The sequence below is a fragment of the Mixophyes fleayi genome, chromosome 4 (genome assembly GCF_038048845.1).
Source record: "Mixophyes fleayi isolate aMixFle1 chromosome 4, aMixFle1.hap1, whole genome shotgun sequence".
NCBI classification, from domain to species: Eukaryota; Metazoa; Chordata; class Amphibia; order Anura; family Limnodynastidae; genus Mixophyes; species Mixophyes fleayi.
Genome location: NC_134405.1, coordinates 65,495,265 through 65,510,246, shown reverse-complemented (window position 1 = coordinate 65,510,246; position 14,982 = coordinate 65,495,265). Strand labels below are relative to the sequence as shown.

General features: G+C 40.8%; 1 protein-coding gene across 5 annotated transcripts in view; it reads left to right on the top strand.

Annotated features, from left to right (window-relative positions):
* The window catches only part of FER1L5 (fer-1 like family member 5), a 676,118-nt gene that overhangs the window by 91,704 nt on the left and 569,432 nt on the right, over positions 1-14,982 (top strand). For all 5 annotated transcript variants that reach the window (XM_075207347.1, XM_075207349.1, XM_075207348.1 and 2 more), the window contains exons 15-17: positions 14,153-14,256; positions 14,519-14,587; positions 14,666-14,709. In XM_075207347.1, coding sequence (XP_075063448.1) covers positions 14,153-14,256; positions 14,519-14,587; positions 14,666-14,709 — 217 coding nt within the window. The remainder of the gene's footprint in view (positions 1-14,152; positions 14,257-14,518; positions 14,588-14,665; positions 14,710-14,982) is intronic.

Below are 14,982 nucleotides of genomic sequence, written 5' to 3'. Positions count from 1 at the left end.
TGGCAGGGGTTCTGAACCCTCATTGTTCGTATGACACAGGATGCCCTCTTTGATTGACCAGGGATCTTGTGGCATGGTAATGTGGGGTATAAGAAGAGGATCCTTTGCTTGTTCCTCTTCAAATGACACTGGGCTTTCATCCAGAATCTTTTTTCATATCGTCACTTTATAGGATGATACTTCCTTGTAATCTGGGTCTCTGAAAAACCCAGATAAAGAAGCCAGCTTGGCTGCTTCGTCTGCAGAGTTATTACCCAGGACAAGGGGATCATTCCCTTTCTGGTGAGCAGGAACTTTAATGATCGCAGCTTCTTCAGGATGCATCATTCCCCATTCCCATAACTCTTTGAGCACTGAAACGTGCGCAAGGGGTTTATTCTGGCTGTCCACAAATCCGCGCCTGTCCCAGGTATCCAAGTGTAATGTCAGGGACCGAACTACATATGAGCTGTCACTACATATAGTACGTGGTCCTGACGGTTGGAGTAGTAAGGCTTCCTTTACTGCCTCCAATTCTGCTATTTGTGCTGACAGGTGACCAGGTAATTTAACAAGACTCTGAAGCCCTGTAGTCTTATCCAAGACTGCATAACCTGTCACATATTTCCCATCCGTGTGAGACCGAGACCCATCAACAAAAATGTCTCGGTCATCCGGATGTGTTGTTTGTCTAAACAAAGTCATTGTTTCATCATATGACATTTGTCCACAGTCGTGTTCCGTCCCTGCTGTGTTTAGTAGTTGGGACAATACATATTTGGCCTTGTGACTTACTTGGAGATTGTGTCGACTCAAATCCATTATCCATCTCCCAAACCTCTGTTGAGAGACTCCAGGCAGCATGTCTCGGAGAAGAAGGATTAATGGAGAGTGTGGGGTCTCTATAGTAAGGGGTCTAAAGCCCACAATATGTTCTGTCACTTTGACAGCATAATTTATTGCAGCCAGTTGTTTTGCACATTCATCAGAACCTCTTTCCACAGGAGAAAGAAGTCTTGAGAAATAGCTTATTGGTCTAGTCTCAGATCCTACTTCTTGTAGTAAGACTGTTGATATGGACTCTGGGCCGGCGTGAGCCTGAATTGCCAGCTCACCCTCTGGGTGTGGAGTGGCCAAAACTGGGGCAGAAGAGAGAACTCTTTTCAGAGTAGAAAATGCCTCTTCCTGTGCTTCTGCCCATCCTCTCAATAAGGGTTCCTCACCTCTGAGCAATTCATACAGAGGTTTCGCTTTTGTAGCAAAATCCTCTATGAACTCCCTCATGAAGTTTGTAACCCCAAGAAATTTTCGCAAATCTTGAAGGGTATTTGGTCTAGGTAATTTGACCATTGCCTCAACTCGGGTGGCCATTATACCTTTTGTCCCATGAGCGATCCTGACTCCCAGAAATATGACCTCTGACCTAGCCAGGTTTGCTTTGTGAGGACTTGAGCTCTGCACGTACAAGGAGGGCTAACAATTCCTTTAGGAGAGTCAAATGTTCCTCCATAGTCTCTGTATGGAGTAGTAGATCATCCACATATTGCAGCAGGCATTCTGGGTGTGAAAATACACTCAGTACTTCTGCTAATGCCTGATGGAAGTATGTGGGGCTACTGTGAAATCCTTGGAGTAATACGCAAAACATGTATTGCGTATCTTGCACAGTGAACGCAAATTTGTAACGGCAGCTTTCTGTCAGTGGTATCGAAAAGAAACCATTGGCTACATCAATGGTAGAGAATACCTTACTTTTGCCGTTTATTCTTGCCAATATGTCTGGTGTCTCTGCTATCACCTGTGCTGACATGGGGGTATATTTATTCAAAACCCTGAGATCAATTGTGAGTCTCCAGGTGTTAGTCTCCTTCTTCTTGACAGGCCATAAGGGTTTATTGCACTTGGAATTTCCCTTTATGACCACCCCCCTTGCTTCTAAGTCAGTCACAGCTTCTATCACTGGTTCCATAGTTTCAGGGGGGAAAAGATATTGGCGTTGAGGTGGTGGATCTGGTCCTTGTATGTCCACCTGAGCATCAATCATCTTTCCACAATCATTCTTCCCTTGAGCCCACAGCTCTGGGAATTTGTATACAATAGGTTCAAGGTCTGTGTTATGCGAGACCTCTGGCCATTTGTGTACAACTATGTTAACCATGTTAACTGTTCTAGCAATTTCATGTATGGGTGGTCCTAAGTGATGTTTCTTTATCACACAGACCTTTGAGTTTCGTGGGCCCTTTCATAACAAACAGTTTGCTAGATCTAAGATCCAGCCATTCTGTGTCATTACATCGGTTCCGATAAGGTTATCAGAACCTGAATAATACCACATAGGAATTTTTAAGCTGAAGTCATTGTTGATTTCCACAGTGACTGCCTCAATTCTTTGGGCTTTCACCCCCCCTTGTTGGTGATCAAATCCAGTCACCACACACTAAGGGCTCTCTGGTAGTAAGTCATGTTCTACATTAGTGATTGAAATTTCTGCCCCAGTATCAAGCAGAATTTTCAGTAATTCATTTTTTATTTTGCCCATTATGTGGGGTCTCCCTGAGGAATCCAATATGATATTGCATATTGGTGCCAGATCCTTAGGGGTCCCTAACCTTCAATCTAGTTGCACCAGATTCCCAGTAGGGACATCTGTTCTGCGAACTGCTACTTGTGCTTTCTGTACGTCACAATTGTTTACCTGTTCTAAAGAGTTCTGTGTCTGTGGAGTCACTGAGTTATGTGACTGTACATGAGACTGTTCTGTTTGGCCAGTATGTGTACTTACACATTTTTGCATCTGATTCAGGTGCTGTAGTTTTGACTGGGTATGTGTTTTCTTATCTAACTCTCTAACGTGAGGCTTGTTTTTAAAGCCATTGTTATTGCCCAGGTGTTCAGAGTCCCTTATATACTCTTTGCGAACACCTTGTGGACAGTTACGTCTTACATGGCCAAAGTTTAGCATAACATTGCCAATTTCTCCTGTGGAGGAGCTGTAGGTGTAATATGTGTCTGTCTGCGCACATTGCCATATGTTGTGTAACGGTTATTTCGTGATCTGCCATTTACCACAACATATTCCCTCATCTTCAGTGACTTCCTATTTTTCATCAAATCTTGTCTATACTCTTCTATAACCATTGCTGCATCTGCAAGCATTGGTTCTTTAGCCGCACTTAAGTGAATTGCTGTGGCAACGTAAGGAAACTTTTCCACAAACATGCGTATCATGCCTTGTGGAACGTCTGCACCTTGATCTTTGGTGACTTTTCTATACATTGCTTCAAACCTACCACATAGAGACAATGGCTCATCGTGAATGGTTGGTTTAAAGTTAGATAGGATCTCTGGGGTAACTTCCCAATGGCCAGTTGCCAATTTCATGAGGACAGAAAGTCTCTCTTCCTCATCGTGAAATTGACCATTGTTGGGAGCCGTTTTTCCAGTTGCTGCATACCTTTGATTGAGGTGAGTGGGTAACCACAATTTAAACAAGTCCATGTGATGTTCTGGGGCGACACTAAATTTGTCACAATGTCCCTCAAAAATTTCGCAGGAGGTAAAAGGGTCTATAATGGGATCATATTTTGGAATTTCCTTACGGATTTTCAACAAAAATTGAGTCTTCTCCATACTATAATTTTGATGGGGAACATGCAATCCTGTGCCATTACCGTGACTTGTTTGTGGTGTAGGAGCGGTATGTACAGTTTCCCAACCGCTGCCTAGGCCAAAAACTTGATCATCCGAAAATTGTGCACGACCATTAGAGCCATTCCCCATGGGTGTTGGGGAATAAGTTAATGTGCGTGCTACAGGGTCAGCCACTGAGGCTATTGGATTTCGCTGATCTATCGCAGAAGTAAGTATGGGCATATGTATATTGTGTCCTATACTCCCTGTTTCACTGCTTCTCTTATCTGTTATACATACCTGCTTTCTAGCCATGGATGTATTGTGTGTTGTGGAGAAGGGTGATAACTTATTGATAATTTTGTGCATATTGGTTATCATCTGTGCTCTATTGATTAAATCACTTTGTAATTCAGCAATTAGAACTTCATTAGATGCTACCTTATCCCTGGATACATTGATTTCTGTATACAGTTCTGCCAATTCCTTATTAACATCTGTGTAATATTTTTCTTTCTCTAATATTTGGGAATTGAGCATACAAATCTGCCTTCACCTATCTATATTGCCCATATATTTGTCTTCCAATTGTGCTTCAAGTATGGAAACACTTTTAACCTTTTCAATGCAGCACTGGCAATGAGAATTTGCATCAGTGCCCTTTTTGTTTTTAAGTATCATCTCAGCGTGTTCAGATGTCCAAATCCTATCTTCATAAGCATGTACCAATTTAGCTAACATTTGGAGACGTTTAGTTTTTTTGTTGAACATGGTTCTCCTATTAATACACAGCGTATCATGTGTATAAGCCTGTTCTAAAAGTGTTGCCCATAATGTTTCAGCAGATGTGTAGTTATTAGGAATCACTGGGTTAAACATACTATTTGCTGACAACTTCTCAATGGTAATAAAACTTATACTCGCCTGTCCAGATACAGAAGTCATTTTTTTTCTGTGTTAAGTGTTACTTCTCACTGTAGTAATACCGGTCCCCTTAAGCCTCCGAGACTTAAAAATGCTGCTTCCAGAAAGATCCTCTTCAGTGCAGGAACGTCTTTCTCCTCACAGCAGGACCCTTCCAAATGACTGTTGCAACCTTGAAAAGTGAATCCACGTTTCTCACAGTATGACCACCTGTTCCTTCTTAAAGAAAGAAATAAAACAACGAGTATCCAAGAAACTTTAAATTTTAAACTAGATTCGCTGTAATTAATTGTATTTCTTTCAGGCCTCAAGTAAAACAATGTTATCTGTCCAAACCTCTTTCCAGAGAAAGCGTACGCTAATAACACATAAGTATCACCTCCTTTGTGTACCTATGCTATTCGTCCCCGCTCCTCTACCGAATTAGATTAACAATATAACAATTTTCACTACTATATCCTAGTATATTACAATTAAAACAGTTGGGCTTGGCTCACCAATGTTAAAGGACCTGTGGTAGTGCCTTACATGCACACGATATCCTCTTATTCTGTTCTCAGATACACTCGCTATAAAACTCGCACTTTTATGCACTTTTCCTTACACAGTGTTGCCTTACTCAGTCTTTTGACCACACTAAATAACACAAGTTTTACAGAACTATTTATCCAATATTCACTGTATCTCAGTAGTACTTCACAGTATATATTCGTTATAAATAATCAATACTCACAACATATGTATGTATTTAAATCAAAATATTTTACTGTTAACACAGAAAAGCTTGTATTCACAATTCACACATATATCGTAACGTTGTTCAACATAACGTAGTATATCAATATAACATTAACCCTAGGTTCACCACCGTTATTCCTTACACTAGCTTAGCTTTACATATGTATCCTTAATAAGAATCAGTATTTATAATATTGATTTAACTATCACAGATATCAGACAATAGCTACTCAATTATATGTATATAAATAGTTAAATCCACATTACAAATACACATATAGCTCTATGAATATATATATATATTAATGATACTTATCAAGTCCTTGTATCCTCGGTCCGATTCTTATCTGCAGTGTAGGGAACGTGGATGGAATCCTTTCTTGTAGCTTAGTGTAAGATATATATATATTGTAGTGTGTTGTAATCCTATAGATCTTTTCTGCAGTGTAGTGTAACCCTATTTGTATAATGTTCCTAGTGTAATGTTCCTAGTGTAATGTAGAGCTCTTTGTCAAGAGGCAGCAGGCATCCAGAGAGAGAGAGGGGGTCCCGGGTCTGGACTTTTATAGTCCAGACTTGGAAACTCCCAGCCTCCCAAGTAACAGTGTGTGTGTGGTGATTCACCACACACACACATGGAGCTTCTTGGGTCCAGGGGTGATGATGTCATCACTCCTGTCGGTTCTCCCCACTATGTATGGGTCCAACAGTAAAAAGCAAGTGACTCTCCCAGTGTACCAACACCCTTCTTTGTCTCAGGTTTCAAAGCTGTTATCTGAAACTGAGGAGAGTTGTGTGTGGGGTTTTACAAACACTTGCAAAACAGCTAATGCTGCCATGTGGCTGGGAGGATGGGAGATACTTTTTAACAATGCATGAAATGGCTTGAGAATCATATCATAGGAGAAGGTTCTTCAACATATATATATATATATATATATATATATATATATATATATATAATCGTACGGATGACCAACAGAGATGACCAACAATGTTGATTGCAATGATTGCTACATGTAAGACATTCTTTAGTTAATATAGAATACTGCCTCTATTAGGAAATGTTCTCCCGAAAGACGAATCAAGGCACTAGAAATTGAAATATAAAGTAAATACCAGTTCAGAAAAATAAACCTGACTGTAGACATCCAGTGGGCACCTCCGTTATTCAGACTTGGGACCTTAAAGCCAATACTTTGCTGTTTAGTTTTCTTATATGCAAATTATAGTAATAGTATAGTAATAGTTATAGTAATGGTACTTCTAATACATGTATATTACTAATTATAGCGCTAGAGCTAATTTTTGCATACTATTTATATCTCCTGGAAAACACTTAATGCATTCATGGATTGATCTGGTTAATCCCACATATAGATGACGTACTTATAATATATCTCACACCTGAAAGTTTAATGTATGCACTACTGCAATACTCGTCTTACTACAATTTTTTTTTTTGCATGCAGTGGCTAGACCGATTTTCCTTACAAAACGTTCTTCCATTGCTGCTCCGCTATTTCAGTGCCTTCATTGTTTGCCTGTTTTTTACAGAATCCATATAAAATACTAATACTAACATACAAGGTTGTCAACAACACTGCACCAACTTATATTTATTCACTTTTCTCAAAATATCCCCCAACTCAACCCCTGCTTCTTGTGCAAGATCTGCGTCTCTCATCCACATCTATTACCTGCTCCCATTCTAGATTACATGACTGTTTTTTCTGGCTGCAGCTACTTTGTGGAATGCCCTAAATTACATAACTTTCCTCCAGCCTCCAAAAGTTCAATTATCTCAGCTTTATTAGTTACAAGTCCATATCTATATAGCAAAAATCACGTATTACAGGAAACTACGCCCCAAAAGGTTTTAACCACTCATGCTCCCTTTACACAGATGTTGCTACATTCTCTAATTTTCACACAGGAATACTCCCCAGGAGGAAGTTGAGTTATCTCCTGTGCTGCCATATTCAAGGTCATGAGCACAGTCTCCTGCAAGCATTGAATAACTCCTACAAACTAGCTGTATGTAATCTGTCTTTAAGCTGTAAGAGAACAAAATGGCGTCAGCTTAGCAAAATCACATTTCTCATTTCCCATCATTTTATTCATTATTTGCCCTAACACTACCTATCAGAGATCACATTCTTGCTGTCACTTTTAATGGGTACTTATACACATACACCCTTCTAACAGAACATATGAATAGGGATGTCTAAAACTGGATACATAGAACAACCCATCCCCCACCAATAGCAAGTCCATGATCCCTCTTCTAGCTGATATTAATAGATGGTCAATGAGCAGACAACCGTCTTGCACCCGCTGCATGTCTTGATGTCAGATCTCCACATATATCAGTAAACATGAGAGGCTCTGGGGCCTCTTGTGCTTCCTTTTTGTCTTCTAACTATGGATTTCTTAGGGAAGAAAAAAAGGAAAGGGAGGGAGAAAATACACAGTGCGCTCGGCAAGTGTTATATGTCACTTATTTCACAATAGAAGGAATTGTCCATTGTGCTGTATATCTTCATAAGCATAAACTTCAATAACGAGCATGTAGATTCCAAGGAAAAGGTTCTTGGTTTCTGCACTGATAACAACTGGCAGTAGTACTGAGAGTTCCACGAGGTTCACACTCATTAGATGGGGTGTACAGTACAGCGGTTAAGACAGATGTGGTAACTTTAATTTTTCTGGAAGAGAAACACTTTGCTTTACTACACTTGCTAATAAGCCACATCACCAGTTTTATGAGTATATATAATAAGGATTAGTAACAGTCCTTGAAGTACAACATGTATAAAACCTGATAACCATCCTCCTATACCCTTGAACCAATCAGCCAGGTACAGCCATGAAAACTATCCTTCTAGATAAGCATCTCCAGTGTGCTCCTTTAAAAATGTATTTTTCATGTCTTAATTTTTTTTAAAGTGTTCATCAAACATTTTCTCTGGATCATCTGCGTCACTAGTTAAAAAGGTGCAACCCTGGGCTTCAAATTAAATATTTGGGGTCAGGCAGTACCCTCCAGACTAAGCTGTCCGGTAGTCAAATATTAACCTATTGTCTTGTGTAAATGTAATAATGTGTTGGGCCACAATACTCACAAATACATTTCTGTATTGGGTGTAAACCCCTACAGTCATGGGTTGCTGTTTTCTTTATTTGGTTAGGTTAAACTTTCATATTAGAATTTTTCTCATCATGTATAATTATCTCTACATTACTTTTGGCGTGAGTCTGGTTCTTCCAGACCAAGCTTTCCTTTCTAGACTAGTACACATCTACAGCCTACAGCAAAGGAACATAATCAATATTCTTTCTGCTAATATCAATGAACATTACTCTGGTGTCCCTTGGACCTTTAAAAAACTTGTAGAATACAGTTTACTCAGACTCCCCTTGTCTGAAGATCTTGCAGTGGGATGCGTATATCCAAGTATCATTTCCCTTTACTTTCATTACCATGGGAGTCGTCAATAAGACCTGGAAAGCACTCTCGTATCTGGGTTCAAGACTCGTTCTGACGTGCTTTTTCACGACCACCCAGTCCCCTGGTTGCAGTTTGAGTACATGAATCAAAATTAGGGCCTGGAATGGAAGAGAACACATGACCATGTATTTCAGTTAGTTGTTTCTATAACAAAGCAACATAGTACAACAAATCACCATGTACATGCTGTAGTTGCTATGCAAAATAACAGCCTGTTCTGTGTGCTGTGCCAAACAGTATCTCATTTGGTGCTAAATCTGTGTCTTTCCTAGCAGTGTTTCTTACTGAGATCCATGGCAGGCCTGTTTCAGCCATTATTTTCTGCATTTTCAATTTCAGAGTACCATTAAGGCGCTCCACACACCCCGAACTTTGGGGTTTGTGAGGGGTGTGACGGGCAGATATGATTCCCATGTCTTTTAACAGTTCCTGGAATGCTTGCTCCGTAAAGTGTGTCCCTCTGTCACTATCAAGGACCTCTGGTATCCCATATCTGCTGATTACCTCACTCGTAATTTTCTTGGCTACTGCTTTAGCATTTGCTTTCCTATTCAGCCATGCCTCCAGCCAGTGACTAAAAAGGTCGACACAGACTAGCACATTCTCAAAGCCCGAGCATTTGGGAAGTTGTATAAAGTCTTTCTGTATCCTCTTATAGGGATACTATGTCTGGCGTGTGCTTTTCCATGGGACAGACTTACCCGGGTTATTCTGTGCACAGATTAGGCATCCTCTGTGCTGCTTGGGCAAACCCTGGTGCTATCCATAACCAGTTAGTGAGTACAACCTTAGCATCTTTCCCCAGATGCACTTTCCCGTGTGCTATATTGGCCATAATGGGATAAAGTGCTTTTGGCAGACACAAACGCTGACCTTTACACCACTCTCCTTGCACTTATAGTGCTCTATGTTTTGCCGAAGTCTTTTACCTCATTCACTGTTGCTTGTCTCTGCATAATTTTGAGTGTGGTACGGTCAAACTTGGGGTCAGGTGGTCACCATGTAAATAGTCTCCCCTTGGGGTACTGGGGCTATGGCAGCTTCTTCTGCGGCCTGGTCTACCAGTCTATTTCCCTTAGCTTCGGGGGTAGTGTCTCTTTGTATGCCTTCATCTTCATCACTGAGTTTGGAGGGCAGCTGGAATGCGGTGAACAGTGCCCTGATATGTTCAGCATGTTGACTGGTTTGCTTGCTGAAGTCCCTACTTTTCCATATAGGGCCATAATCATGCGCACTTCCAAACACATAACTTGAATCAATGTAAATGTTTACTCTTTGTCCTTTTGCATATGCATGAAAGTGTCAGGGCCTTTAATTCAGCTTCTTGCGCTGAGATGTGACTCGGTAGTCTGTTGAATTACTCTTTCTGTGTGTGTGGTTACAGCACACCCTCTATAAGAAACACCATCTAGGTGGTAGCGTAAGATGTCTGCATTTGGTAGGGGTGTATCATTTTTGTGCAGTGAACAGCTGCTAAAAGCTTAACTGTAACGCTATGCATTCAATGCCATGATTTCCTCAAAGGGGCAGTCCCTAATATCACAAACAGGGAATGTCAAAGTGACGAGACCTGGGCGTTCAAAGCCACTCCTTTCTCATAATCACCTAGTACAGCCCCCTTGAATTACACTAATATGTTTTCCGGGTTTACATTCAATCTGAAATCTTGGTGCCAGGCTTTCGGCCATTTGAAAGCAACACTACTTCTCTCATAAATCAGAGTACTCTCGTTAGACACCTCACATTGTGTCTGTAAATCACTCAACATTTTCTCAACAAAATCTCCAGTTACCAAATATTCACACATATTTCCAGATCCTGTGATTTTCATGTTGAAAGTACAAATATATTAATTTAAGCAAGTCTCCCTCACAGACATCATTTTCTTTATGGGCATAACAAACTCTCCTGATTTCTGAGAACATTCATCAGCACCATTTTAAAACAGAATAAAACCGCTTTTAATATCTGCATGTAAAAGCTCACTCCCACAATTCTCAACTTCGTTAAAGAGAAAGCTATTTTTCTCAACTTCAGAAACAAAATTACTTTGTTCAAATACAGAAATGGCTTGTTGGACCTCAGCCAGTTTCTTCTGACACGATCTACATTATTTACAAATGTACAACTTTTTCAACCTTGAAACATGTCTCTTGTAAAACAGTAAAGACAGACAAACATGGATCTCCCTCACACGCAGTATGATGGAGATAAAACTCATACAGAGAAAGAAAAATTAAGTGTTATCTTCCAGCCAACTGCTGTGGAACTACAAGTCCCAGCATTAGACTAAATACAAATTAGCTTCAACATTATTATCACTCAGCCCTCCGGACATTTTTTCTCTTGAAATATTGAAGTGTTCTTGAAGAACCTTTTATCAATGTTACATACATTGCCAGATAACAAATCTTCTTATCTCAACACACTGAAATCTTTTACACAGAATAAGGGAGGGGCACATTTCACTCTTTCAGCTGCGCAGCATCAAACATACATTTTTAGTACACAATCTACTTGATTAATTATTTTAGTCATTATATCATTTAGCTTGTGATACATTTAGCCTATCCACATATATTGCGACTTTCCAGATCTCTTAACTTTTGCCACCTCAAACTATCTCTTGAGGTTTGGGCTCAATACCCCTTTGCTCTTGTCACATTACCACTTGCAACACCCTTGTTTCTCCATTAACACAGATCAATTCCTTCTTTGGCTATCCCCGCTTTCTTGACAAATTACTTACAGACCTTCTACTCCCCACACATCCTAGAAACCTGTGCATCATTTCTATGGGGGGGGGGGGGGGGGTGTGTTGCTGTCATCTATCTGCTTACTGACTATATTCCCATATATTTGTTAGGACCCCAGCAGTCAGCAGCACAAAACCCGGAGTCTACTCAGAAGCCCCTAGTGGTGCGGACAGACTTGGCCGCAGACAGCTGAGGGTCGTGAGTTGTGCACTGACTGAGGAGAACCCAGCGATAGCGTAAAGGAGTAAATAGCAGAGTGAAGTCCAGGCAAGGGTCGAGGCCGGCAGCAAACAGAATATCCAGTAAACAGAACCGAGGTCAGGGGTCACAGGCAAATCTGCAGCGTCAAGGTACAGGCAATAAATCAAGGGGCACAAGCAGGCAAACGTAGTCAAATATTCAGGCAAGGGTCGGCAACGGTAACAGGATTCAGGATAACGAACAGAGACAGGGAGCAGGTCTACAGCACTGTAACAGGAACTATAACCGGCAGGGAGGGCTTGTCCCTTCCTGCCTTATAAAGAGATGGCACCCAATCAGACTTAGACCTGCACAGCAGGTATATTAAACTCAGCTGCCCCAATAATGAAAGATGTGCGCACGCGCCCGGCTGCCCTAGATGCTGGGACGCGGCGCTGAAGGCAAAGAGCGTCCCGACCATTGCCTAGGCAACGGCCGGGACCAGGAGGAAATGACGTCCCGGTCGTCAAGACGACGGCTGGGGCGCCGAGCAGACCCAGGAAGTGCGTCGCGGCGGTGGGCAGAGCAGCCGCGGCTCGTAACAATATTGACAGTACTTTTGAGTCCCAATAGATTAGAGACTCTGTTCTAGTTTCTGTGGGTTGTGCCAATAGTGGACGTCCCGTTCTTTGGACACCTTGGGGTGGATGTCTGGTTCTTTGGACTCCAGACACTGGATGTCCGGTTCTTTGGGCTCCGTGCACTGGATGCCCCTTTTGCAGAATAGCCTGACATTATCTGAGACGAAGGTCTGAAAACTCTTTCTGAACTTCTTGACAAAGTTCTGGGGATGGTGTATCACACATGCACACAAAATTCACTAATCTTTCAGAAATCTAATTACCAATACAATTACAGTAAACAAATTGAGTTAGTAATTCCTGTATAAATCTAAAACTTACAGATCTGTGTGCCTGATACCTTAGCCGGACATGAGGAAGCTCTAAACAAAGGAGCCTGACGAGTAGAAAACTCTACTCACCCGGGTTATAGTCAGAATCCTGTGTCCAGGGCGACCTCCAGTTTTTTCTGTCCTTGGCTCAGGTCAGCAGTCTCGGTGTGGACCTCCAATGCTGTCGAATCTAAATCAGATTGTTCACCTGTAAGTGTCAGTTACACTGCATGGTTTGCGTGTACAATAAGCTCTGCTTTATTAGTTACAAGTCCATATCTATGTAGCAAAAATCACGTATTACAGAAAACTACGCCCCAAAAGGTTTTAACCACTCATGCTCCCTTTACACAGATGTTGCTACATTCTCTCATTTTCACACAGGAATACTCTCCAGGTGGGCTTATCTCCTGTGCTGCCATATTCAAGGTCATGAGCACAGTCTCCTGCAAACAATGAATAACTTCTACAAACTAGCTGTATCTAATCTGTCTTTAAGCTATAAGAGAACAAAATGGCGTCAGCTTAGCAAAATCACATTTCTCACTTAATAGGAGCCCTACTGTTAAATGACAGTGACTGAATTGACCTAGCCAATTACAAGTGGTTTACCCCGCTTATGGTTGAGAGCCTTTGGACATTCTGTATAAGTGTTTAAGTCCTGACCATTTGTTTAATAGTTAACTAGTAATATTATTTTAAAGGGTTTTCTATCGTATTATCCATACTCTAGTGTCTTATGTCCACTTTCTCTTACCAATACTTACCTTTTATAAGACATTCAACAGTGACTGCAGTATGCAGAATGCATGGTTCTAGGCTCACATCCTTTCGACAACCGTTTTGCGGATTAGAAAACTTTTGTCTCCATGTTTCCCTGCTGGATATCAATAATAGGTACATATAGGTACACAGATAAAGGAAGAAACACAGTGGACACTAAAGCAACTCTAAATGCACTTTAAAATTACTCTTCAAGGATATCAACTTTTAAAAAGGCACTTGTACAATTGTATGTGTTCCCCTTCTCTGGAACTTGAAACAAAGAGCCATGTTTATTTGTCTCACTTAAACATTTCAAAGTAGTGTCTTTTCAGTCTAGAATGATATACTCCCTTGCCCCTTATGGATATGTAGCCTGCATGTTGAGTATTCATCTGTATGATTTTTATTGCAGTAATACTAGGGTAAGTGTTCAATAATATATACATGTTTCTGTTGCCTGGTATGAAACTGGCAAAATATATTATTGAGCTTCTCCCCATAATAAGTAAAATATACCTGAAGGCTGGTGGAACTTAGTAGTTTAACAAGATATTCTACAAACATACTGTAGCAACGGTACATATGTACTGCAGTCTTCCCCATTTTCTAACACTTCCTTTTTTTTTGCTTTTCCCTTTTTCTCGCCTTCCCTTTGTACATTTTGTAGCGCCTCTTTAATTGTTAGACATTACCTCACCTTTCTCATTCTCTGTTTAGGGAGTCGTTCTCTGCTGACCAGCTCCAGCAAGCATTTTCATCTGCACTCTCCTTCAAATATCACAGTGAATCCGTTTGTAAAGGTTACTTTTGGTGGCAAGACGGTAAGAGCATAGTTATTCTGAACCTGTGAAAAATGGACTGATGGACTGGGTGACACAGTATTGAGAGGGATTAACGCAGTGCTTCAAAATCAGGAAAACAAAGATACTACAACTGAGTTATGAAACAGCAGAATACACTGGAGGCTGTAACATGGAAGCTGTGATTTCTTTCCTGGCGCACACATCATTTTACAAACAGGACACAGACAAATTACCACAACATTTTTGTGCAATTTACTATTTACTTTTATTTTACTTTCAGCTGAAAACTAATGTGGTCCACAAAAATGACCATCCTGTGTGGGATCAGATGCTAGTTTTTCCTGTACAGGTAATTTCTATATCTTGGCATTACTCACCTCAACACTAAAGGGCTAGAGCCAACATCTGTTCCTGTTTTGTGTTGCAGTTTCCTACGTTTTGTGAACAAATCAGGCTGACCGTATATGACTGGTGGGTAAACGTCATGCATTGTTTAGATGTAAGAAGGCCATAATTTGTGCTTCATTTAGAGTTATGAGCAAATCCAGCTAAAGGCTGCAAATTTGCTCAATGGTTAGCGTTGCTGGCTCACAGCACTGGGGCCATGGGTTTGATTCGAACAAGGGTTCTATCTATGTGGCGTTTGTATGTTCCTTACTGTGCTTGTGCATGTCTCCTCCAACTACTGCAGTTTAACACACTGATAGGTTTATTGAGTGCTGACAAAAATTGACCGTAGTGTGT